The 22,500-nt window shown below is 43.1% G+C and overlaps 3 protein-coding genes and 2 long non-coding RNA genes across 8 annotated transcripts in view; 2 read left to right on the top strand and 3 right to left on the bottom strand.

Moving 5' to 3' along the window:
• Positions 1-1,449, bottom strand: part of esd (esterase D/formylglutathione hydrolase) — a 16,858-nt gene extending 15,409 nt beyond the window's left edge. Inside the window, exon 1 of the mRNA XM_042084371.1 lies at positions 1,304-1,449. The gene's annotated coding sequence lies outside the window, so the exon portion shown is untranslated. The remainder of the gene's footprint in view (positions 1-1,303) is intronic.
• A 1,596-nt stretch (positions 1,450-3,045) lies between these two features.
• med4 (mediator complex subunit 4) lies at positions 3,046-12,072 on the bottom strand. 3 transcript variants are annotated; one of them, XM_042084377.1, is made up of 8 exons: positions 11,941-12,072; positions 11,584-11,650; positions 9,165-9,335; positions 7,663-7,720; positions 6,234-6,320; positions 3,762-3,893; positions 3,303-3,481; positions 3,046-3,221 (listed from the first exon to the last, which is right to left on the bottom strand). In XM_042084377.1, exons 1-7 carry the CDS (start codon positions 12,009-12,011, stop codon positions 3,318-3,320), a joined length of 750 nt encoding a protein of 249 aa, XP_041940311.1. In that variant the 5' UTR covers positions 12,012-12,072; the 3' UTR covers positions 3,046-3,221; positions 3,303-3,317. The 3 variants fall into 3 exon arrangements, with proteins under 3 accessions (XP_041940311.1, XP_041940310.1, XP_041940312.1); XM_042084376.1 differs by having other exon boundaries at positions 3,046-3,481; XM_042084378.1 differs by lacking the exon at positions 11,941-12,072 and adding an exon at positions 11,842-11,939 and having other exon boundaries at positions 3,046-3,481.
• Positions 3,046-22,500, bottom strand: part of LOC121703914 — a 28,998-nt gene continuing 9,543 nt past the window's right edge. The window contains exon 2 of the long non-coding RNA XR_006030183.1: positions 3,046-3,218. This is a non-coding gene — a long non-coding RNA (uncharacterized LOC121703914). The remainder of the gene's footprint in view (positions 3,219-22,500) is intronic.
• Positions 8,183-8,677, top strand: LOC121703907. The gene is made up of 3 exons (XR_006030176.1): positions 8,183-8,245; positions 8,281-8,465; positions 8,499-8,677. It is a non-coding gene; the product is annotated as an uncharacterized LOC121703907 (long non-coding RNA).
• The window catches only part of LOC121703695 (serine/threonine-protein kinase Nek5), a 50,965-nt gene continuing 44,398 nt past the window's right edge, over positions 15,934-22,500 (top strand). Inside the window, exons 1-2 of one of the 2 annotated variants that reach the window (XM_042084280.1) lie at positions 15,934-16,007; positions 16,489-16,664. In XM_042084280.1, the coding sequence (XP_041940214.1) occupies positions 16,545-16,664 (120 nt within the window). In that variant the 5' untranslated portion in view covers positions 15,934-16,007; positions 16,489-16,544. Of the gene's footprint in view, positions 16,008-16,140; positions 16,216-16,488; positions 16,665-22,500 lie in introns of those variants that run through there. The other variant, XM_042084281.1, reaches the window with a different exon arrangement.

Here is a 22,500-nt window from a genome sequence, read left to right as displayed (position 1 = left end):
TTGAGTATGAGTGATTGTAAGAGGATGTGTGTGTGTGTGTATGCAGGAGTTTGAGTATGATTGTGGGAGTGTGTGTGTGTGTGTGTATGCAGGAGTTTGAGTATGAGTGATTGTAGGAGTGTGTGTGTGTGTGTGTGTGTGTGTGTGTGTGTGTGCAGGAGTTTGAGTATGATCGTGGGAGTGTGTGTGTGTGTGTGTGTATGCAGGAGTTTGAGTATGAGTGATTGTGGGAGTGTGTGTGTGTGTGTGTGTATGCAGGAGTTTGAATATGAGTGATTGTGGGAGTGTGTGTGTGTGTGTGTGTGTGTGTGTGTGTGTGTGTGCAGGAGTTTGAGTATGATCGTGGGAGTGTGTGTGTGTGTGTGCAGGAGTTTGAGTATGATCGTGGGAGTGTGTGTGTGTGTGTGTGTGTATGCAGGAGTTTGAGTATGAGTGATTGTGGGAGTGTGTGTGTGTGTATATGCAGGAGTTTGAGTATGAGTGATTGTGGGGGTGTGAGATTCTTCCCACCTTCCGAGGAAAGTGTCCTGCAGCTGCAGCTGTTATAAAGTAGTGGTGCTGGCCACTGCGCCCGGACACTATGCGACGCGTAGCTAAAGGCTAACATCCTCAAACTCCTCAGCCACCAAGCTTTTACATTTGAGCTCTGCTAAAACTCACTCTCACACAAACACACACTCCTCAGCCACCAAGCTTTTACACTTGAGCTCTGCTAAAACTCACTCTCACACAAACACACACAAACACACACTCCTCAGCCACCAAGCTTTTACATTTGAGCTCTGCTAAAACTCACTCTCACACACACAAACACACACTCCTCAGCCACCAAGCTTTTACACTTAAGCTCTGCAAAAACTCACTCACACACACAAACACACACTCCTCAGCCACCAAGCTTTTACAATTGAGCTCTGCTAAAACTCACTCTCACACACACGCACGCACGCTTACAAACACACACTCCCGCGAGGACACACAAGCGCGTAAAAGGAGGCCAGACGATACGAGGGACCGGATGTGGCCTGCATATCTAATATCATATGCGCCGCATATTTAATCTGACCGCGCACTGCGCACGGCTACGGGCCTACGAGCAAGCAGCCCGTGCCCGTCCACCTGTGGGAGATTGAAATGAACGGAACACGCCGCCGTGCCATGCAAGTGGAAAGCACAGCGTGCACAGAGCAACGGCTCGGTTTCGGTTCGGTCTGCCACTGAGCCGCATTCTCGAGAGTTAACACATGCACCTCGTGCAATCTATCACATCAAGTGCAAATCTGTGAACTAAGTTCAGCCTTACTTGTCTGAGTTTGGACAGAATGACTTCTCTTCGTGCGTCCCTTCAGTCGGCTGGAGTCTTCAACGGGGCAGAGTTCATCCAGTCTCAACGTCAGGGTCGACGTCTTACATCACAGACACGCCCCCTGCCAGGGGGTCAAGGGTGATTGTCCACCACCAGATGTCGCTGTTTCACAGCGAGCATGTGACGACACGGGTCCAACCCAGAACGGTAGATTAAACTGGGTAAACCTAGCCCGATCTGCCGGCGATTTGATTAGATTGAGCTTGCTCTGGTGATAGCCAGCCTAGGGTCCAACAGGTTTTTCGGCAAAAAACGTTTTTCTTATATGGAATTTTAGAGCCTTACATCGCAGAACAGAATCTTGGGTGAGAACCTTTAAAACTCTGCTGAAGGGCTGAACTCCTGGAGAAGGTTCTGGATCTGAGACAGCAATGGTGGCAGGAACTTGAACCATGTTGTGTTGATCTGGACAGAACCTTAGGATCACCGACCTGTTGGCCATCCAATCATGACAAAAGTAAAGTGTGTGTGTGTGTGTGTGGTGTTCCTAATGCTGTTTAAACTCTTTACACCGGTCACTCTGTCAGGGTCAGGGTGTGTGTGTGTGTGTGTGTGTGTGTGTATATATGAGTGTGTGTATGTGTGTGTATGAGTATGTGTGTGTGTGTAGGTGTGTGTGTAGGTGAGTGTGTGTGTATGTGTGTGTATATGAGTGTGTGTGTAGGTGAGTGTGTGTGTGTGTGTAGGTGTGTGTGTAGGTGTGTGTGTGTGTGTGTAGGTGAGTGTATGAGTGTGTGTGTATGTGTGTGTGTGTAGGTGAGTGTGTGTGTATGTGTGTGTCGGTGAGTGTGTGTATGGGTGTGTGTGTGTAGGTGAGTGTGTGTGTGTGTGTGTAAGTGTGTGTGTGTACTGTAGGTGAGTGTGTGTGTGTAGGTGAGTGTGTGTGTGTAGGTGAGTGAGTGTGTGTGTGTGTGTAGGTGTGTGTGTGTGTAGGTGAGTGTGTGTGTGTAAGTGAGTGTGTGTGTGTGTAGGTGAGTGTGTGTGTGTGTAGGTGAGTGTGTGTGTAAGTGTGTGTAGGTGAGTGTGTGTGTGTAGGTGAGTGTGTGTGTAGGTGAGTGTGTGTGTGTAGGTGAGTGTGTGTGTAGGTGAGTGTGTGTATAGGTGAGTGTGTGTGTGTGTGTGTGTTAGGTGAGTGTGTGTGTGTAGGTGTGTGTGTAGGTGAGTGTGTGTGTAGGTGTGTGTGTGTAGGTGTGTGTGTAGGTGTGTGTAGGTGTGTGTAGGTGTGTGTAGGTGTGTGTAGGTGTGTGTAGGTGTGTGTAGGTGTGTGTGTGTAGGTGTGTGTGTGTAGGTGTGTGTGTGTAGGTGTGTGTGTGTAGGTGTGTGTGTGTGTGTGTGTAGGTGTGTGTGTGTGTGTGTGTGTGTGTAGGTGTGTAGGTGTGTGTGTGTGTGTGTGTAGGTGTGTGTGTGTGTAGGTGTGTGTGTGTGTGTAGGTGTGTGTGTGTGTGTAGGTGTGTGTGTGTGTGTAGGTGTGTGTAGGTGTGTGTAGGTGTGTGTGTGTGTGTAGGTGTGTGTCCTTCCAGTTGTCGTTACACCGGTCACTGTCAGGGCCCTCGACTGTATGAGGAGATTTCTGGCCCTGAAAACTCGTCATTACACAATAAAACAACACGCTCGCATGCTCGCAAACACATACACACACACACACACACACACATATAATTATACAACATCGTTGTGGCCTTAGTTTACAAGAGATGCTTTATTTACATACCATGATAAACAACTGTACACACAAACACACACTCCTCTAGTCCGAGTCTGTGTTCATGACCGACCACTCACTCACCCACCCACTTCTAGTCTGAGTTCATTACCGCGCGTGCACATACATACATACATACACACACACACACTCCTCTAGTCCGAGTCATGACCGACCACACACACACACACGCGCGCACGCACGCACAAAACACACACACACAAACAAACAAACACACACACACACACTCTAGTCCGAGTCGCTGCTGCTGCTGGAGGTGTCGGTGCTCATGACTTCCACGTCGTCCTCGTTCTCCTTGTTGTGTCCGGGGCCAAACTCGTTGCCATGGTGAGGGGGGAGCATCCCCATGGAGACGTCAGTAGACTGCCAGGGGTACTGAGGAGTCAGAATGTCTGGGACCACACACACGCACACGCACACACACAGCATTAGTCTAAATATCTAGAATGAGATATGGGCTCTACTATTGTGAATATGATCACATTATAATCAGGAGTACTCATTAGATATGGGCTCTAATATGGTGAATATAATAAACATAATAACATAACCATGCTACAGATACAAGATCGTGAACTGGACAGCGATCTCGTGTCTCATGTAATGTGCACTCAGCTTTATGATGCTGACGCGCGCGCGCGCACACACACACACACACACACACACACACACCTGGAAGTCTCCCTGCCGCCAGTGCGTCTCCGGGCAGGTGTCCATTAACGCCATTGGTCGGCAGGTTGCTCATGTGACCCAACATTCCGCTGCGCATCTCCAAATCTGTAGGGTAGGGTCTCCGAGGGTCACCTGCGCGCGCGCACACACACACACACACCAGAGACATAATCAAGCAGAGATAGGAAAATTACCTGGTACCCAGTAGAGGGGTAATAGAGTAGAGTAGAGGGGTAATAGAGTAGAGTAGAGTAGAGGGGTAATAGAGTAGAGTAGAGGGGTAATAGAGTAGAGTAGAGGGGTAATAGAGTAGAGTAGAGTAGAGTAGAGGGGTAATAGAGTGGTAATAGAGTAGAGGGGTAATAGAGTAGAGTAGAGGGGTAATAGAGTAGAGTAGAGTAGAGGGGTAATAGAGTAGAGTAGAGTAGAGGGGTAATAGAGTAGAGTAGAGTAGAGGGGTAATAGAGTAGAGTAAGTAGAGTAGAGTGGAGGGGTAATAGAGTAGAGGGGTAATAGAGTAGAGTAGAGGGGTAATAGAGTAGAGTAGAGTAGAGGGGTAGTAGAGTAGAGTAGAGTAGAGTAGAGGGGTAGTAGAGTAGAGTAGAGTAGAGGGGTAATAGAGTAGAGTAGAGGGGTAATAGAGTAGAGTAGAGGGGTAATAGAGTAGAGTAGAGTAGAGGGGTAATAGAGTAGAGTAGAGTAGAGGGGTAATAGAGTAGAGTAGAGTAGAGGGGTAATAGAGTAGAGTAGAGTAGAGGGGTAGTAGAGTAGAGTAGAGTAGAGTGGAGGGGTAATAGAGTGGAGTAAGTAGAGGGGTAATAGAGTAGAGTAGAGTAGAGTAGAGTGGAAGGGTAATAGAGTGGAGTGGAGGGGTAATAGAGTAGAGTAGAGGGGTAGTAGAGGGGTAATAGAGTAGAGTAGAGGGGTAATAGAGTAGAGGGGTAAGAGTAGAGTAGAGGGGTAATAGAGTAGAGTAGAGTAGAGTAGAGGGGTAATAGAGTAGAGGGGTAATAGAGTGGAGGGGTAATAGAGTAGAGGGGTAATAGAGTAGAGTAGAGGGGTAATAGAGTAGAGTAGAGTAGAGGGGTAATAGAGTAGAGTAGAGTAGAGGGGTAATAGAGTAGAGTAGAGTAGAGGGGTAATAGAGTAGAGTAGAGTAGAGGGGTAATAGAGTAGAGTAGAGTAGAGGGGTAATAGAGTAGAGGGGTAAGAGTAGAGTAGAGGGGTAATAGAGTAGAGTAGAGTAGAGGGGTAATAGAGTAGAGTAGAGGGGTAATAGAGTAGAGTAGAGTAGAGGGGTAATAGAGTAGAGTAGAGTAGAGGGGTAATAGAGTAGAGTAGAGTAGAGGGGTAATAGAGTAGAGTAGAGGGGTAATAGAGTAGAGTAGAGTAGAGTAGAGGGGTAATAGAGTAGAGTAGAGTAGAGGGGTAATAGAGTAGAGTAGAGTAGAGGGGTAATAGAGTAGAGTAGAGTAGAGGGGTAATAGAGTAGAGTAGAGTAGAGGGGTAATAGAGTAGAGTAGAGTAGAGGGGTAATAGAGTAGAGTAGAGTAGAGTAGAGGGGTAATAGAGTAGAGTAGAGGGGTAATAGAGTAGAGTAGAGTAGAGGGGTAATAGAGTAGAGTAGAGGGGTAATAGAGTAGAGTAGAGTAGAGGGGTAGTAGAGTAGACTAGAGGGGTAATAGAGTAGAGTAGAGTAGAGGGGTAATAGAGTAGAGTAGAGTAGAGGGGTAATAGAGTAGAGTAGAGGGGTAATAGAGTAGAGTAGAGTAGAGGGGTAATAGAGTAGAGTAGAGTAGAGGGGTAATAGAGTAGAGTAGAGGGGTAATAGAGTAGAGTAGAGTAGAGGGGTAATAGAGTAGAGTAGAGTAGAGGGGTAATAGAGTAGAGTAGAGTAGAGGGGTAATAGAGTAGAGTAGAGTGGAGGGGTAATAGAGTAGAGTAGAGTAGAGGGGTAATAGAGGGGTAATAGAGTAGAGTAGAGGGGTAATAGAGTAGAGTAGAGGGGTAATAGAGTAGAGTAGAGTAGAGGGGTAATAGAGTAGAGTAGAGTAGAGGGGTAATAGAGTAGAGTAAGTAGAGGGGTAATAGAGTAGGGGTAATAGAGTAGAGTAAGTAGAGGGGTAATAGAGTAGAGTAAGTAGAGTGGAGGGGTAATAGAGTGGAGTGGAGGGGTAATAAAGTAGAGTAGAGTAGAGGGGTAGTAGAGTAGAGTAGAGTAGAGGGGTAATAGAGTAGATTAAGTAGAGGGGTAATAGAGTAGAGTAGAGTAGAGGGGTAATAGAGTAGAGTAAGTAGAGGGGTAATAGAGTAGAGTAAGTAGAGGGGTAATAGAGTAGAGTAAGTAGAGTGGAGGGGTAATAGAGTGGAGTGGAGGGGTAACAGTAGAGTAAAGGGGTAATAGAGTGGAGTGGAGGGGTAACAGTAGAGTAAAGGGGTAATAGAGTGGAGTGGAGGGGTAATAGAGTGTACCTGGTACCCAGTTGAGGGGGGCACAGACGGCGTTGCTGGCGCTGATCCTGTGGGCATATTTGATGATCTCCTCAGAAGAGATACTCCCTACAGGAGGAGACACACACACAGTCAGAAACACATACACACACACACACACACACCAGGGTTTCCGTTGTCCGGTAATTACCGGACATTGGCCGGAAAAAAAAATGAAACGTCCGACAAAATGAAATCTCTCCGGTCAAATTGTCCGATTGAAATTGGCTAATAATCCCGTCCCCCTAACGCAATCTGAATTTGAGAATAAGCTTTAAAATGTAAGCCTATATTAAAGCAATACATCCTCTGGCTATGTTTTTAAATGTACAGGCTCTACCGTTTGAAAGCTATTAAACACGCATAGCCTATGCTGCATTTCAAATAGGAAATATTTAAAATAGGAAGCGCACGCTTAAAAGCGTCCATGTTAAACAACAAACAAATGAGTGAGGCGGTTCAAACATGGCCAGGCCCAGGCAGACTAGCCTTAAAAGTTTTTTCAGAGGCCAGACGCGATGGATGATGATAAATTGGTAACGTCTGAAGCCTCAGATGTCCAATCAACTCCACCACCACCAGATAAAAAGCAGAAGTTTTGGGCGTATCTGTCGGAATCATGACGTTGGAAATGGAGTTGCGGGGTTGTGACCGCTCCAAGACACTGTCATTCTCCGTGTACACTGGACATGCAACTGTGTTCTGTAGGCTACCCAAAGCATACAGTAGGCCTATGCTTTCTCTGTCTATGATCTGTAAGGTTAGGGCCTCCTCGACGAGGAGATTGCTGGTCCGCGGATAATTTCCGGCACAATTAAACGGTATCATTGAACTTCGGACTGAAAGAAAAAGAAACTAAACATTTCCTAGAATATGAAACATTTCTTAATTTATTGTTATCAAATAAAGAGGCATAGCCTTAGGGGGTAGTGGTGTGAGCACTCATTCTTGTGTGTGCACATCTGTGCAAGTTAAACAGTGAAACCACTGGAGATAACGTGGGTAGCAGCAACAAACAATGTAGCCTTTTTAAAACAGTGAACAAAGCGGACTCTTGCTGTTAATGAAAACATAGATACTGGCTAGAACTTGTTAGGCATGTTTACGCAAGTTAGGCTAATGAACATGTTGCATTCTATTCAGCCTGATTATGTCATTCTTTAAGCTACATAGCCTGTCTCCAGTTTTCCTCAATTTGACTAATTAAGAAGTGATAATAGGATATTTGACCGGCATATCATCAAAATGTCCGGAAAAAGAAACCTCTGCCGGTCACTTTAACCAGCACCATTTTTTTCTAGCGGAAACTCTGACACACATACACACAGTCAGAAACACACACGCACACACACATAAAGAAAGACATACAAATAGTCAGAAAACACACACAGCCCAGTTGTGAAACACTGACCTTTGCGAGCCTTTTCTATGGACTTCAGCTTCTCTTTGGCCTGGTACACCGCAGTGGCCTACACACACACACACACACACACAGTTTTAAACACACAAAGGAAAAAACAAAACACTGGATAACCAAACCATGTTGCCGTAATGTTGGGCACACACACACACTCACCTACACACACACACTCACCTACTGCCTACTTCAGATCTTATGGGCTGCATACGTAACCTTTAAGTGCTGAGCAGTGAGGTTAAGCAACGTGACTTACTGAACGTAACCTTTAAGTGCTGAGCAGTGAGGTTAAGCAACGTGACTTACTGTGCTGAGCAGTGAGGTTAAGCAACGTGACTTACTGTGCTGAGCAGTGAGGTTAAGCAACGTGACTTACTGAACGTAACCTTTATGTGCTGAGCAGTGAGGTTAAGCAACATGACTTACTGTGCTGAGCAGTGAGGTTAAGCAACGTGACTTACTGAACGTAACCTTTAAGTGCTGAGCAGTGAGGTTAAGCAACATGACTTACTGTGCTGAGCAGTGAGGTTAAGCAACGTGACTTACTGAACGTAACCTTTAAGTGCTGAGCAGTGAGGTTAAGCAACATGACTTACTGTGCTGAGCAGTGAGGTTAAGCAACGTGACTTACTGAACGTAACCTTTATGTGCTGAGCAATGAGGTTAAGCAACGTGACTTACTGAACGTAACCTTTATGTGCTGAGCAATGAGGTTAAGCAACGTGACTTACTGTGCTGAGCAGTGAGGTTAAGCAACGTGACTTACTGAACGTAACCTTTATGTGCTGAGCAATGAGGTTAAGCAACGTGACACTGTGCTGAGCAGTGAGGTTAAGCAACGTGACTTACTGAACGTAACCTTTATGTGCTGAGCAGTGAGGTTAAGCAACGTGACTTACTGAACGCAACCTTTATGTGCTGAGCAGTGAGGTTAAGTAACGTGACTTACTGAAAACACTTCCAACGATGTTGTTGAGTGTTGAGCTTTTACAGTGTAGGCCTAAATGTCGTGACATTACTGATCATGTGAAGATTTTACAGTGGCGCTCAAAATCCAGCGGGGGGCGCTACGCCACTGCTGAATACATTGTAGGGGAAACACTGGAGTGTGTGTGTGTGTGTAAATGTTGTGTGTATGGCTTTGTGTGTGTGTGTGTGTGTGTTTTCATTTTGGCTGCTGCAACACTGCAAATGTAGCAGCAGCACTGCACCGCTGTTGAATACATTAAAGAGGAAACACTGCAGGCACACACGCCCACACACACGCACGCGCACACACAGGCCCACACACGCGCACACACGCACGCACACACGCACCCACACACGAGGATGTGTTCGGCCTCCTTGAGCTGCTTCTGGAGCTGCACACACACACACACCCTTATCAACCAGGCCTCCAGCTTCACGTGAGTACACACACAACCACACACACACACAGTGCCCTCATCAACCAGGCCTCCAGCTTCACGTGAGTACACACACACACACACACGCACCAGGATGTGTTCGGCCTCCTTGAGCTGCTTCTGGAGCTGCTGGATGTCTGAGTCCCTCTTGTCCAGCTCCTTGTCCAGGCTGAGCATCTCCTGCTGCCGTCTGCCCTGCTCCACGGCCTGCTGCATCAGCTGCTGGAACTCACGGTCCCTCTGGACCAGCAGCTCCAGCACCTGCACACACACACGCACGCGCATACACACACACACACACACACACACACACACACACACACACACACACACACACGGGCATACACGCGCACACACACACACGCGCGCACACACATGCACACCACACACGTGCATACACACCACACACGCACACATACACACACACATGCGCGCGCACACACACCACACGCACGCATACACGCACGCACACACACCACACACGCGGATGCACGCACACACACACGCGCATGCACACACACACACACCACACACGCGCATACATGCACGCACACACACCACACACGCGCATGTACGCACACACACCACACGCGCATGTACGCACACACCACACACGCGCATGTACGCACACACACACCACACACGCTCGCGCGCACACACACACACCACACACACACCACACACACGCGCGCACACACACGCGCATACACGCACACACACCCACGCACACACACAGGGATTAGACTGGTGCGGAACGCGCACACACACACACACACACCTGTCTGAGTTGAGTGCATTTGAGTGCTGGTTCACGCATGCAGATGAAGTGGCTGTGTTTACAGCTGCTGTGCTAGCCAGAGCACGTAGATGCTGGAGGGAAGTTGAAGTTGAAGCTGAAGTAATGTTACAATTCCACAATTTAAACATGACAACAACAAATGCAGGGCGGCATATGGCTCTAGCTGTTCATCTGCTGGTCAATGACTCCAGCTTGCCAATTGACAGAAAAGTATTGTCCATGAATACGCGCTTCCTAATTGGAAAACACGTTGGTAATGCTAAAGACACACAGTCTGTCCACGAAGGAGACCAGTGCAACTCAGGTAGCAGCACGTGCCCCAGTATCCTACTGTACTGTTGTGCCCCAGTATCCTACTGTACTGTTGTGCCCCAGTATCCTACTGTACTGTTGTGCCCCAGTATCCTACTGTACTGTTGTGCCCCAGTATCCTACTGTACTGTTGTGCCCCAGTATCCTACTGTACTGTTGTGCCCCAGTATCCTACTGTACTGTTGTGCCCCAGTATCCTACTGTACTGTTGTGCCCCAGTGTGTGTGTAAGAGAGTGTAAGGTGTGTGTGTATATATATCTGTGTAGCAGCATGTGCCCCAGTATCCTACTGTACTGTTGTGCCCCAGTATCCTACTGTACTGTTGTGCCCCAGTGTGTGTGTAAGAGAGTGTAAGGTGTGTGTGTATATATATCTGTGTAGCAGCATGTGCCCCAGTATCCTACTGTACTGTTGTGCCCCAGTGTGTGTGTAAGAGAGTGTAAGGTGTGTGTGTGTATATATCTGTGTAGCAGCACGTGCCCCAGTATCCTACTGTACTGTTGTGCCCCAGTGTGTGTGTAAGAGAGTGTAAGGTGTGTGTGTGTATATATCTGTGTAGCAGCACGTGCCCCAGTATCCTACTGTACTGTTGTGCCCCAGTGTGTGTGTAAGAGAGTGTAAGGTGTGTGTGTGTGTGTGTATATATATCTGTGTAGCAGCAAGTGCCCCAGTATCCTACTGTACTGTTGTGCCCCAGTGTGTGTGTAAGAGAGTGTAAGGTGTGTGTGTGTATATATATCTGTGTAGCAGCATGTGCCCCAGTATCCTACTGTACTGTTGTGCCCCAGTGTGTGTGTAAGAGAGTGTAAGGTGTGTGTGTGTGTGTATATATATCTGTGTAGCAGCATGTGCCCCAGTATCCTACTGTACTGTTGTGCCCCAGTGTGTGTGTAAGAGAGTGTAAGGTGTGTGTGTGTATATATATCTGTGTAGCAGCAAGTGCCCCACTAGCATACTGTACTGTTGTGCCCCAGTGTGTGTGAGAGTGTAGGGTGTGTGTGTGTGTGTGTGTATCATCTTAGATTAAATAGCCGAATAACAGGTAACCACTTCTGCATCATTTCATGGAGTGCTGAAATGTACAGCATTTTTACAATGTACAATAACTGTGAAACAAAATTGTAGTTGTCAACTTATTGCAGTAGGCCACCATCATCATAACTATTCCACCTGTGTGTGCATAGTTACAATTCTTAAGTGCAAAACAGTAAAGGCTACAGCACAAATATTTCCATCCACAGATTTAAAAAAAAATCAGGCAAGTCTGACCTCTGAATTTCTTTTCAAAGTGCACCAGATTGAGGCATTTAAACATTAAAATTTTCTTCCTGGGGAGCATCCCGCTTTAAACACTGTTCGTAGCATGGTTCGTAGGATGGTTCGGAAGGAGGGCTCACCTGAGTATCTTCGCCGGGCTGTGGGGCTTTCTGACTCCGCGAGAGGGCCAACATCTCGATCAGTTCTCTAAAAACCGAAATGTTTAACGTTACCGAGGGCTGGCTACTTCATAAAACACGAGTTTAGCACACAAAAAATGATGTTGAACTAAACGTTACACTGGCCTCCCAATCATGATTCCCACATTGAGACATTATGAATTAAGAAGACGGTGTTTCACTAACGTATTTATACACTACTGATAGTAGCCTACTTACAATGAGACAAAAAAACCTTGCAACCAACCTCCATTGCTCGACAACTAATGAACACACGCAAATATAAATATCATATTAGAACTCTTGGTGTACACCAACCTGGATAACACCTCTAAGTCGTCCAAAGTGGATAAAAGCCGCTCTTTTGTGGACTTCTCCGGTGCTGCCATGTTCGCGTCTCACCACTGCGCAAGACAGGAAACTGTAAAGACTAAACAAAGTAGCATAATACCAGAGCTGTAGCATAGTGAAGTCTTTACCGCCCCCTATGTGTTGGACCGTTTATGATAATACTGAGCCGTAGCATAGTGAAGTCTTTAGACCTTAATGATCATTATAACATACTTGTCAATGTCTACGGTTTCAATAACCTAACTCAAAATAGACAGATGATATCTGACATTTCTGCAACCATTGCATATTGTAAACTCTCTTATCCAACAGCTACTATTGTTATAGGCGGAGATTTTAACATGGTCCTTGATGAACACCTTGATAGATACCCTCCCAAACCTCAAAACCACTCCCATAACTCTATTCTATCAGAAATCTGTCGCTCTTATAATCTTTTGGATCCATGGCGACACAGATATCCAAACACCATGCAATATTCCTGGTTCAAGCCAAACCACACTGTCAAATCAAGAATTGATTTCTGGCTGGTCTCACTCTCCATGATTGACACCATTTCAGATTGCTATATTTCAGCTGCTCCACGCACAGATCACGCAGTTATTAAACTGAGTGTAAAACCCTCTAATGTCAGCTATTGCAATAAGGGTTATTGGAAATGTAACTGTAGCCTGCTAAAGTCCCAAGCGTTTGATAATGGTGTGAAAGCCATCATTACACAAGTGATATCAGATTACTCCATAGCATCTTATCTTTCTAAATGGGAATTCATTAAATTTAAAATAAGAGAGTACTGTATATCCTATGGAAAAAAGATTAATAGAGACAACAAGTCATTAGAACTCAGTTTAATTAAAGAAATAAACTTGCTCTGTCAAAGTACGCCCCCTACTGATGTGGACAGACAAAGACTACAAACCTTGTCCTCTGAACTTGATAAAAATCTATCTCAGAAAGGCAGAAGGAGCCTATGTAAGGTCCAGAGCAAAGTGGATAGAGGAAGGGGAGAAAAGCACATCCTATTTCTGCCAGCTAGAAAAAAGAAGGCAAGAAAAAAACTCAATAAAATCTTTACTAATAAAGGGAGAGGAGAATAAAGATCCAGTTGTGATCACAAAGGAAGTGGTTTCTTTCTACCAGAAATTGTACTCTTCTGCATATTCTTGTGCTGATGCAAACTGTTTCTTCAGTAATATCCAACATCTTATTCCTCGTATAGATACTGATTTTGCTGAATTGTGTGACTCTGACTTTGCTGTTGAGGAACTTGATAAAGTGGTAGAAGGTTTATCCTTAAACAAATCTCCTGGAATTGATGGTCTTACTGCCAACTTTTATAAACACTTCTGGGATTCACTGAAAGGCCCTTTCCTTCTTATGTTAAAGGAAGCGACAGATATTATGACATTCCCCCCCACCATGAAACAGGGTATAATAACCTTAATTCCCAAACATGGCAAAGACCCCAAACTGCTAGATAATTGGAGACCAATTACTTTATTAAATAATGACTATAAAATTATAACTCTTGTTTATGCTAACAGATTAAAAAAGAAAATCCACACCAAACCACAAGTGATTCCCAATCTGGTTTTATGAAGGGTAGATCTATCCACAATAACATTCGCTTGGTACTTGATGTAGGCTACTAGACTACAAACACTTGATTGAGGATGAGGGCTTCTTGTTATTTCTTGATTTTTACAAGGCCTTTGACTCTATTGAGCATCCTTTTATTTTTCAATGTTTAAAACTATTAGGTTTTGGTGATAAATTCAGAAATATTATAGCTTCCCTATATAACAATACTAACAGCTCCATCTCCTTACCAGGGGGCACTTCACCCCGTTTTAATATCGGACGTGGAATCAAACAAGGCTGTCCTATTTCTCCCCTTCTTTTCATAATTGCAACAGAAATGCTCTCTATTCTTATAAAAAACTCAAATATTGCCCCACTTGACGTTTTAGGATTGCCAGTTGTAATTAGCCAGCTGGCAGATGACACAACTATTTTTATGAAGCATCTGGCCGAGACACCAAAAGTTTTGAAGACGATTGAGTCTTTCTCTAAAGCCTCTGGCCTGAAATTGAATTTAAATAAGTGTGAGTTAATGCCTATCCACCAGTGCAATCTAACCGAAGCCTATAACATTCCCATAAAATCTACAGTTAAATATTTAGGTATACTTATTTCTAGTGATCCAACAGAAAGGGAGAACATGAATGTGTCAAGGATAACCAAGGATTGTCAGGCTAAACTTAATTCATGGTTACTGAGAGACATTAGCTTACTGGGTAGAGTCTTTCTAACAAAAATGGAGAGTATCTCAAGGTGTATATATCCTGCTTATTCAATGGCTATTTCCAAGAGAGCCATTAAAAAAAATCAATCAAATAAACTTTGACTACATATGGAAGAAAAGGGTTCACTATGTTAAAAGATCAGAAATCATAAAAGACATCAGAGATGGAGGGTTGGAGGCCATCGATATTGACTCCATAAACGGAACATTAAAAATCAAGTGGTTGAAATAATTTTTAAACAACAGTACCAGCTTCTGGTACCATATCCCCCATGAAATATTCAAAAAAAAAGGTGGTATAGATTTTTTCCTTAAATGTGACTTCTGTATTCAGAAACTGCCCATCAAATTATCCCTCTTCCATCAGCAGGTTGCTCTATACTGGAAGATTCTGTACAATCATAATTTTACCCCTCACAACACACCTATCTGGAACAACAGATACAATACTGTAAAGAAGTCATCCTTGTTTATCAAGGACTGGCTAGAGAAGGGCATCTGGTCAGTCCTGCATTTAATTGATTCTAATGGATGTCTCTTAACATATCAAAGCTTTTGTTTGAAGTATGAGTTAACCTGCAACATTGATACATATCATTCTGTATTTGACGCCATACCTGACTCCATTTTAGGCCTAATAAGAGGAATAATTTCAGATCCCAATATTTGTCCTTCCCTACCACAGCTCTTTGTTGAAGGTTGTGACTTTAAGAGTTTTAGATGCTCCAACAAATGTCTTAGAAACCTATTTATCAACCGGTCTTACCCCTTATTAACATATAGAAATTCTATTTTAAAAGTTTTTCCAAAGAATCGTATACAGCTTTTGCGAACTAAATACATGAGATATCCCATAATGCCTAAGGCCAAAGAGCTACATTTCAAAACTTTGAATGGAATATACCCCTCCAACGATTTAATCCAAAGGCGCTTTGGGATTGAAACTGATAATTGTGTATTTTGTAATGGGCTGAAAACCGCTGAGCATCTGTTTGTCGAATGTGTTTATGTTAAAACCTTGTGGCTTGACCTTCATAACTGGCTCAGTCCTAAATGTTTTATGTTAGATAACTTTGACTTGAAGGACTTTTTTTTTTCTGTTTTGTTTATTATTTTTATTTATTTTTTTCTCTTGCTTCCTCCTTTTAATTACACCTGATCCTGTACATAGATGGATTCCTTATGGATTGTTTTGACCCATGCTTATTGTACTTGAATTACCAATAAAAAAAATATATAAAAAAATAAAAAGTCTTTACCGCCCCCTATGTGTTGGACCGTTTATGTTTCTGATCGAGTTGTGCTGCAGAGAGGCTTCCCAGCAAATGAAGTTTACTGCTAGGTCTCCTTCCCAGTTTATGCCCCACATACATTTTTCTAGCTTAATAGACTGTTAGAGTCTACAACAAGATCATGTCAGTATTTTATAAGACTAGCCTACATAATATGTCATAAAATAGGCAAATTGTTCACTGTAAGAGAATAAACCCTTGGGCAGTTGAACAAACCTTAACAAAAGATAGGCCTATGTGTAAGGCAAAGGTTCTTGAATAGGCTCAGCGCTCTCTGCTGAACGCTCTGCCACTGGGGACTACATATCCCAGACCACGTTGCGGCTAGCTGTCCTCAATACCTGGACAAACTGGGCAAACTTGCGAAGCCACACTTTTGCTGTTGTAGTCTGATTTTACCACTGCCATGCATCTAAAAGAAAACGATATGATATCCGGTAAGTGTAATCTGCTTCTATTTTTGTATTTTGTATTTTGCATTGTATTTTGTATTTTAGCAATGCAAAGAGTATGCTAAGGCTATAGGCACTCTTTCAGGCAAGATTAGTTGTGTACTGGTTGCTATGGTGATGTCAGTTCAGTTGTCAAAAGATCATGATACCTCACAGTCTTAAAGTCAGTTCAACTTCGATGTTGGAAAGACCGGTAAACAATCTGCAAAACCCCAACATTATTTCAAAGTCTAGCCTCACTAAATTTCTCCACTCGAACGATCAGAACGATATGGGCGAGAAACGAATGAGCAAACTGCTTTGGCAGACGGCTTGTGTCTAATATTAAGGCAATAACGTTGTAGGCTATCTTGCAAAAATGAGATGGATACAAGGAAGTTTATTGTCACAATAAATGATGACATGGCCTAACAGTTAATTTGCAAAGTGAAACACATCTAATACTCTACGTGATGGTTATGTGCAGGTCAACAAACACTATGAAGTTTAATCCAGTGTGTCAGTCGCCTTGATGTCGTCACGATGAACAACTACGAGCTGGTGCGGCCGATCGGCCAGGGCGCGTTCGGGAAGGCTTTTCTAGCGAAGGCGCGAGACGGGGGCGCGCGTCAGTGCGTGGTGAAGGAGATTAACCTGCGGAAGGTAAGCACCGTGTGTGTGTGTGTGTGTGTGAGTGTGTGTGAGAGAGAGGGGTGGGGGAGCAAGAGCAAGAGCAGCATGCCCTTTTAATGTGTCTGTGAATAATGTGACTGTAGTCCGGTGGACAGCCCATAGAGCCCCATTGTGGACCCGGAAATGTTGAGTACACCAAAGTTTTATGATGGAAATATATAGTATGGGTTCCCAGCATGCAGAAACTACCGGATGCTAATTTGCATGTTGGGCAATTTTTGTAATTGAACTAATTAGCATAAATTAGCATAATAGCCTATATTGATCATATTATAAGAGCTGCTTGGCCGGAGGTGCGGAGGACGGCGCATGCGTTTGGACTTCCGTGTTTCGAGTTTTGCTCCGAAGAAGACAAGGCGGTTTGTTTAATGCGATATTTAATTACATTGGTTGTTGTGCATAAACTGAGTTGTGACTGGGTCTGAATTTAGATGGATAGGATGGAGGAGGATGAAGGGATGAGTGGGAGCGAGTCATGGAGTGTATATACTCAGTCAGGGACGTGGTGGAGGAGGCAAAGGGAGAACAGCTAAGAGGGCACTTGAAGTGGAGGAAAACGATACAAGAGTTGTAAGAAGGAAAGTGACCGAAGAGGACGGGTATAAGGTTGTGATTAAATTTAAAGAGGGTAGTGATATACAGGACGTAAGTCTCTCTGCCTTAACGAGTGGAGTAAAAAAATCAGTGGGTGAAGTAGAATTGGCAAAAGTGCTACGCGATGGCAGGTTGTTGATTAAGTGTAAGGACATAGGACAACGAGATAAGGCTATGCAAGTACAAACAATCTGTAAAAAGGAAGTGAGTGAAGTGAGAATGTTTGGTGAACACCGGAGAGCGAGGGGGGTAATATCAGGAATCCCTTTAGGTGAGAAGTTAGAGGAACTTAAAAAGATTATTAAGGGAGGAACAGTAGTTGAGATTAATCGTCTTAAAATGACGAAGAATGGTGAGAAAGTTGACAGTACCTCAGTACTCCTGGAATTTCAGGAAGGGGTGCTGCCATCTAAAGTGATGATAGGGTTTATGAGTTTTAGTGTGAGGGAATATATTCCTCCACCCATAAGATGCTACAAGTGTCAGAGATAAGGACATATTGCAAGAGTGTGTAAAGGAAAGCAAAGATGTGGAAAGTGTGGTGGAGATCATGAGTATGGACAGTGTGGAGATAGTGCTGAGAGGAAGTGTTGTAATTGTGGAGGGGATCATATAGCAGCTTATGGGGGGTGCCCAGTAAGGAAAAAGGCAGTAGAAGTGCAACAGATACGTGCAGATCGAAATCTTACGTAAGCAGAAGCAACCAAAGTGGTCAACGAGCAGAAGACAGAAAGCCCTGTAGGGAGTCACATGCAGGAAAGGGAGAAGGAAGGACGTGGTAGAACTCAATACAGAAAAATTGGTTCTGTTTGTAGCATATGTGATCAATTGTTCTGAACAAGCAAAAACAAAAACTGAAAAAATAAAGATAATAATGAAAGCAGCATGTAAGTTTTTGAATATGAAAGATTTGTCTTTTGAAAAAATTCAAGCAGGTCTTGTTCAAAGTGAGGTAAGTGAGGGAACATTGAATGCAGCTCTAGATCCACCATGTTCATTTTGCAATGGAATGCTAGGAGTCTTATTGCAAATGGCCAAGAACTTAAAGGTTTTATTGAAGACTTAAATGATAAGCCAGATATTGTATGCATCCAGGAGACTTGGATTAAGTCTATTTTAGACTTTGTGATAAAGGGGTATATAAGTTTAAGAAGGGATAGATTAGAGGGAAATGGTGGAGGGTGTGCTATTTTTCTAAGACAAGGTTTACAATATAGAGAGTTGAGGAAGGGAAATGAGTGGGAGTTTATTGCAGTGGAGGTATGTACAAGTGAGGGAAGTGTTAAAATAATTAACTTTTATAATCCATGTAAGCAACTGGAAATTGGGCACTTGGAAGGCATTTGGGGTGAGTTAAATGGGAAAGTTATTTGGTGCGGAGATTTTAATGCACATAGCATATTATGGGGAGTAAAGGATGACAGTAATGGGAGCATTGCTGAGGAATTTATGGAAGAGAAAGAGCTAGTGTGTTTAAATGATGGAGCTGGTGCAAGGATAGATGTAGCAAGAAGGACAGAGTCTACAGTAGACATTACACTAGCTACAGTAGCAATAGCTAGGAAGTGTAGGTGGGAGGTAAGGAGAGAAAGTACAGTGGGAAGTGATCATTCTCCTATAGGCTACTAATTCAGACAGAAATGGAATTGACTGTGGGAAAGGTAGTGAGGGAGGGGAGATGGAGGTTGGAAGAGGCTGACTGGGAGAAGTTTAGAGAAATCAGTGAGTGTTCTTTGATGTGGGTCAGAGATGATCAAGAAGTTGAGGAGTTAAATACAGAGATAAGTAGCACTATAATTCAGGCAGCAATAGAGGCTATTCCAAAGTCTAAACCCACAAAGTTGTGTAAAATTGTGCCATGGTGGTCAAAAGAATGTGGTGAGGTAATACGGAAAAGAAATAGAGCTTTTAAAGAGTTGAAGAAGACACATCATTTTCAAAATCTAGTTGAATATAAGAGACTACAGGCAATAGTGAGGCAAACAATTAGGAGATATAAAAAAGAGTATTGGAAAAGGTTTTGTGACTCAATTGGAAGGTCAACACCAGTGGAGAAAGTATGGGGAACTATAAAGAGAATGAGAGGCTGTGGGAAAGAGTTTGGGTACCCAGTAATGAAGGATGGCCAACATAGTGTGACTAGTAGTGAAGCTAAAGCGGAGCTAATAGCTAAGACACTAGTAAAAGTACATAGTTCTGAAAATGTAAGTCAAGAGGAAGGGAGGATACTATTGCAAGATATGGGAGTATCAGTCAGGAAGGTGATGGTGAAGATGGTAGTGCGTTAAATAGGTTATTTACAATAGCTGAACTTAATAATGCCTTAAGGAAGCTGGGTAAGTCAACTCCAGGAAGGGATAGTATCTGTTATGTCATGCTAGAACAGTTAAGTGATAAAGGGAAAGAGATGTTGCTAAATTTCTACAATAAGGTATGGATAGAAGGCACTATTCCAAGAAGTTGGAAGGAGTCTGTAATTGTAATTATACCTATAAGGAAGCCAGGGAAAGATCCAACAGTTCCAGAAAGCTATAGACCGATTGCTTTGACCTCTCAGATGGGGAAACCTATGGAAAGGATGGTCAATGATAGAATGGTATACTACCTGGAGACTAGAGGTCTGATCAAAAATGATCAGAGTGGGTTTAGAAGAGGAAGAGGAACAATGGATCCTGTGGTGTGTTTGGAGTATGGCGTACAGTAAGGAGAGCTCAGACAAATAAAGAGACAGTATTAGTGGTGTTCTTTGATATTGAAAAGGCTTATGATATGCTGTGGAAGAAGGGGCTGCTTATCAAGTTAAAACTAATGGCAATAAAAGGAAGAGTTTTTAGCTGGTGTAAGGATTTCTTAACAGGAAGGAAGATAGCAGTTAAAATTAATGAAGTATTAAGTAGTTATTATGAAGTAGAGAATGGCACTCCTCAAGGGAGCATCATTAGTCCTTTGTTTTTTTCAATAATGATTAATGATGTGTTTAAAGATGTTGGAGGCTCAGTCGATGTAGCTCTGTTTGCAGATGATGGTGCAATGTGGAAGAAGAGTAGAAATGTTGAATATGTTGTTAATAAAATGCAACAAGCAATTAGTAATATTGAAAGATGGGCATTTGAATGGGGATTTAGATTCTCAGTGGATAAATCAAAGACCATGTTTTTTACAAGAAAGAAAATAAGTCCAGATTTAAAACTTAGGATATATGGATTAGAGTTAGAAAGAGTAGACTTCTTTAGGTATTTAGGTCTATGGTATGACAAGACGCTTACATGGGCAATTCATGTCCAAAAAGTAGTGGAAAAGTGTAAGAAGGTCTTAAATGTTATGCATTGTTTGAGGGGAGTAGAGTGGGGTGCAAGCAGACCAGCTATGAAAACTATTTATATAGGACTAATGAGGTCAGTGTTGGATTATGGATGTTTTATATATGGGTCTGCTTCTGCAACTCAGTCAAGTAAACTGGATGCAATACAATATCAAGCTTTGAGATTATGTAGTGGGGCATATAAAACTACTCCTGTGGCTGCTATCCAGGTAGAGATGGGAGAGATGCCTCTTAAGCTAAGAAGAGAGCAGTTGGCCCTTGTTTACTGGGCAAACCTGAAGGGCCACAAAGATGACCATCCTTGTCAGAGGGTTCTAATGCCCTGCCAAGAGAAGGAAAAAAAACAAAGCTCGTGTTTTGGGTGGACAATAGGAAATGTTGCAAGAGAAATGGAAATGACTGCACCAAGTGTAAGTCCAACAGCAGCATAGATAGAGATAGATAGATAGATAGATAGATACTTTATTGATCCTCCAGGGGAAATTCAAGCATATTCAAGTGTTCCTCCATGGATGTTTGAAGAAGTAGCAGTAGATTAGCATTACTGGAAGGAAGGGAGAGTGGAGTTGCTATTGATAATTGTGCATTTGAAATATATGTCAGAGAAAAGTATGGAAATAATATCCATGTGTACACAGATGCATCAAAAATAAACAAGAGAGTAGGAGTTGCTTATGCAATTCCTGAATTACAGTTGGTAAAGGCTAAGAGAGTTAGTGATGATCTTGCTGTATATACAGCTGAATTAATTGCAATATGGTTGGCGTTATTATGGGTGGAGGAGTATAGATCTAAAAGTGTAGCAATATGGTCTGACTCAAGTTCAGCTTTATTAAGTATAAGGAATGTACATTCTGAATCCAGGCAGGATATTATATATGAGATAGTGCATTTGGTAAATAGGTTAACTAATTCAGGAGTTTAGCGTCCTTCTGGGGTGGCAGACAAGTATGTTAAACAGGCAACAAAACAAGACAGTATAGGTATTCAGGTACAATATAGCAAAGCTGAAATTAAAAACATGATTAAAGCTAAGAATAAGGAAATATGGCAATATTTATGGGATAATGAAGTTACAGGCAGGCATTTGTATTCAATTCAAAAGAATGTAGGATGGAGTAGGAGTACCAGCAGAAACAAACAGGAGGAGGATATTGTGTCAAGAATGAGGTATGGGCATACAGGGTTGAACAGCACTCTAGTTCTAATGAGAAAGCATGCTGATGGTTACTGTGAGTGTGGCATTCAAGAAACCGTAGAACATGTAATAGTACAGTGTCCTAAATTCCAACAGGAATGACAGACACTTATAGAGCAGCTAGCACAAGAAAAAATAAGTCTGGACATCAGATATACTGCAAAGAAATTCTGGGGAACAATGTTTTAGATGTGTTTTTCAATATTTGAAAACAACAGGTTTATTCCATAGAATTTAGAGGGATGTAGTATTCAGACCCACACTCCTATTCAGAAGGTGGCGGTAATGCACCTAAAAGCTGTTTGCCAACCACCAAAGAAAAAAAGAAGAAGAAGAAGAAGCTGCTTGGCCAAAATGGACAATGTTAGTATGTTTTTAGGGGTTACTGGAGATGCGGAGTCCATTTCTGACATTTTCAAGATTCAAAATCACTATTTAAACTTGGTTTGGTCACATTTTACTCTCATTAAGCTGATTTTGCTGAGTTTTTTGGTACAATTTATTGGACAGATTTTTGGAGGATAGGGCTGTAGCGATATACAGTAGGGCTGTAACGATACACCAACCAAACAATTCGATTCGTATGACGATTTTTGACCCACAGTTTGATACGAACCTCAATTTTTCTTTTTTTGGATGGGGGGGGGGGGGGGGCTAGACATTTCAATAGCCTACCTTAGAATACCAGAGGA

This window comes from Alosa sapidissima, chromosome 2, assembly GCF_018492685.1.
Source record: "Alosa sapidissima isolate fAloSap1 chromosome 2, fAloSap1.pri, whole genome shotgun sequence".
Lineage (NCBI taxonomy): Eukaryota > Metazoa > Chordata > Actinopteri > Clupeiformes > Clupeidae > Alosa > Alosa sapidissima.
Note: the sequence above shows the minus strand (reverse complement) of the source record. Positions and strands in the feature narration are given on the sequence as shown.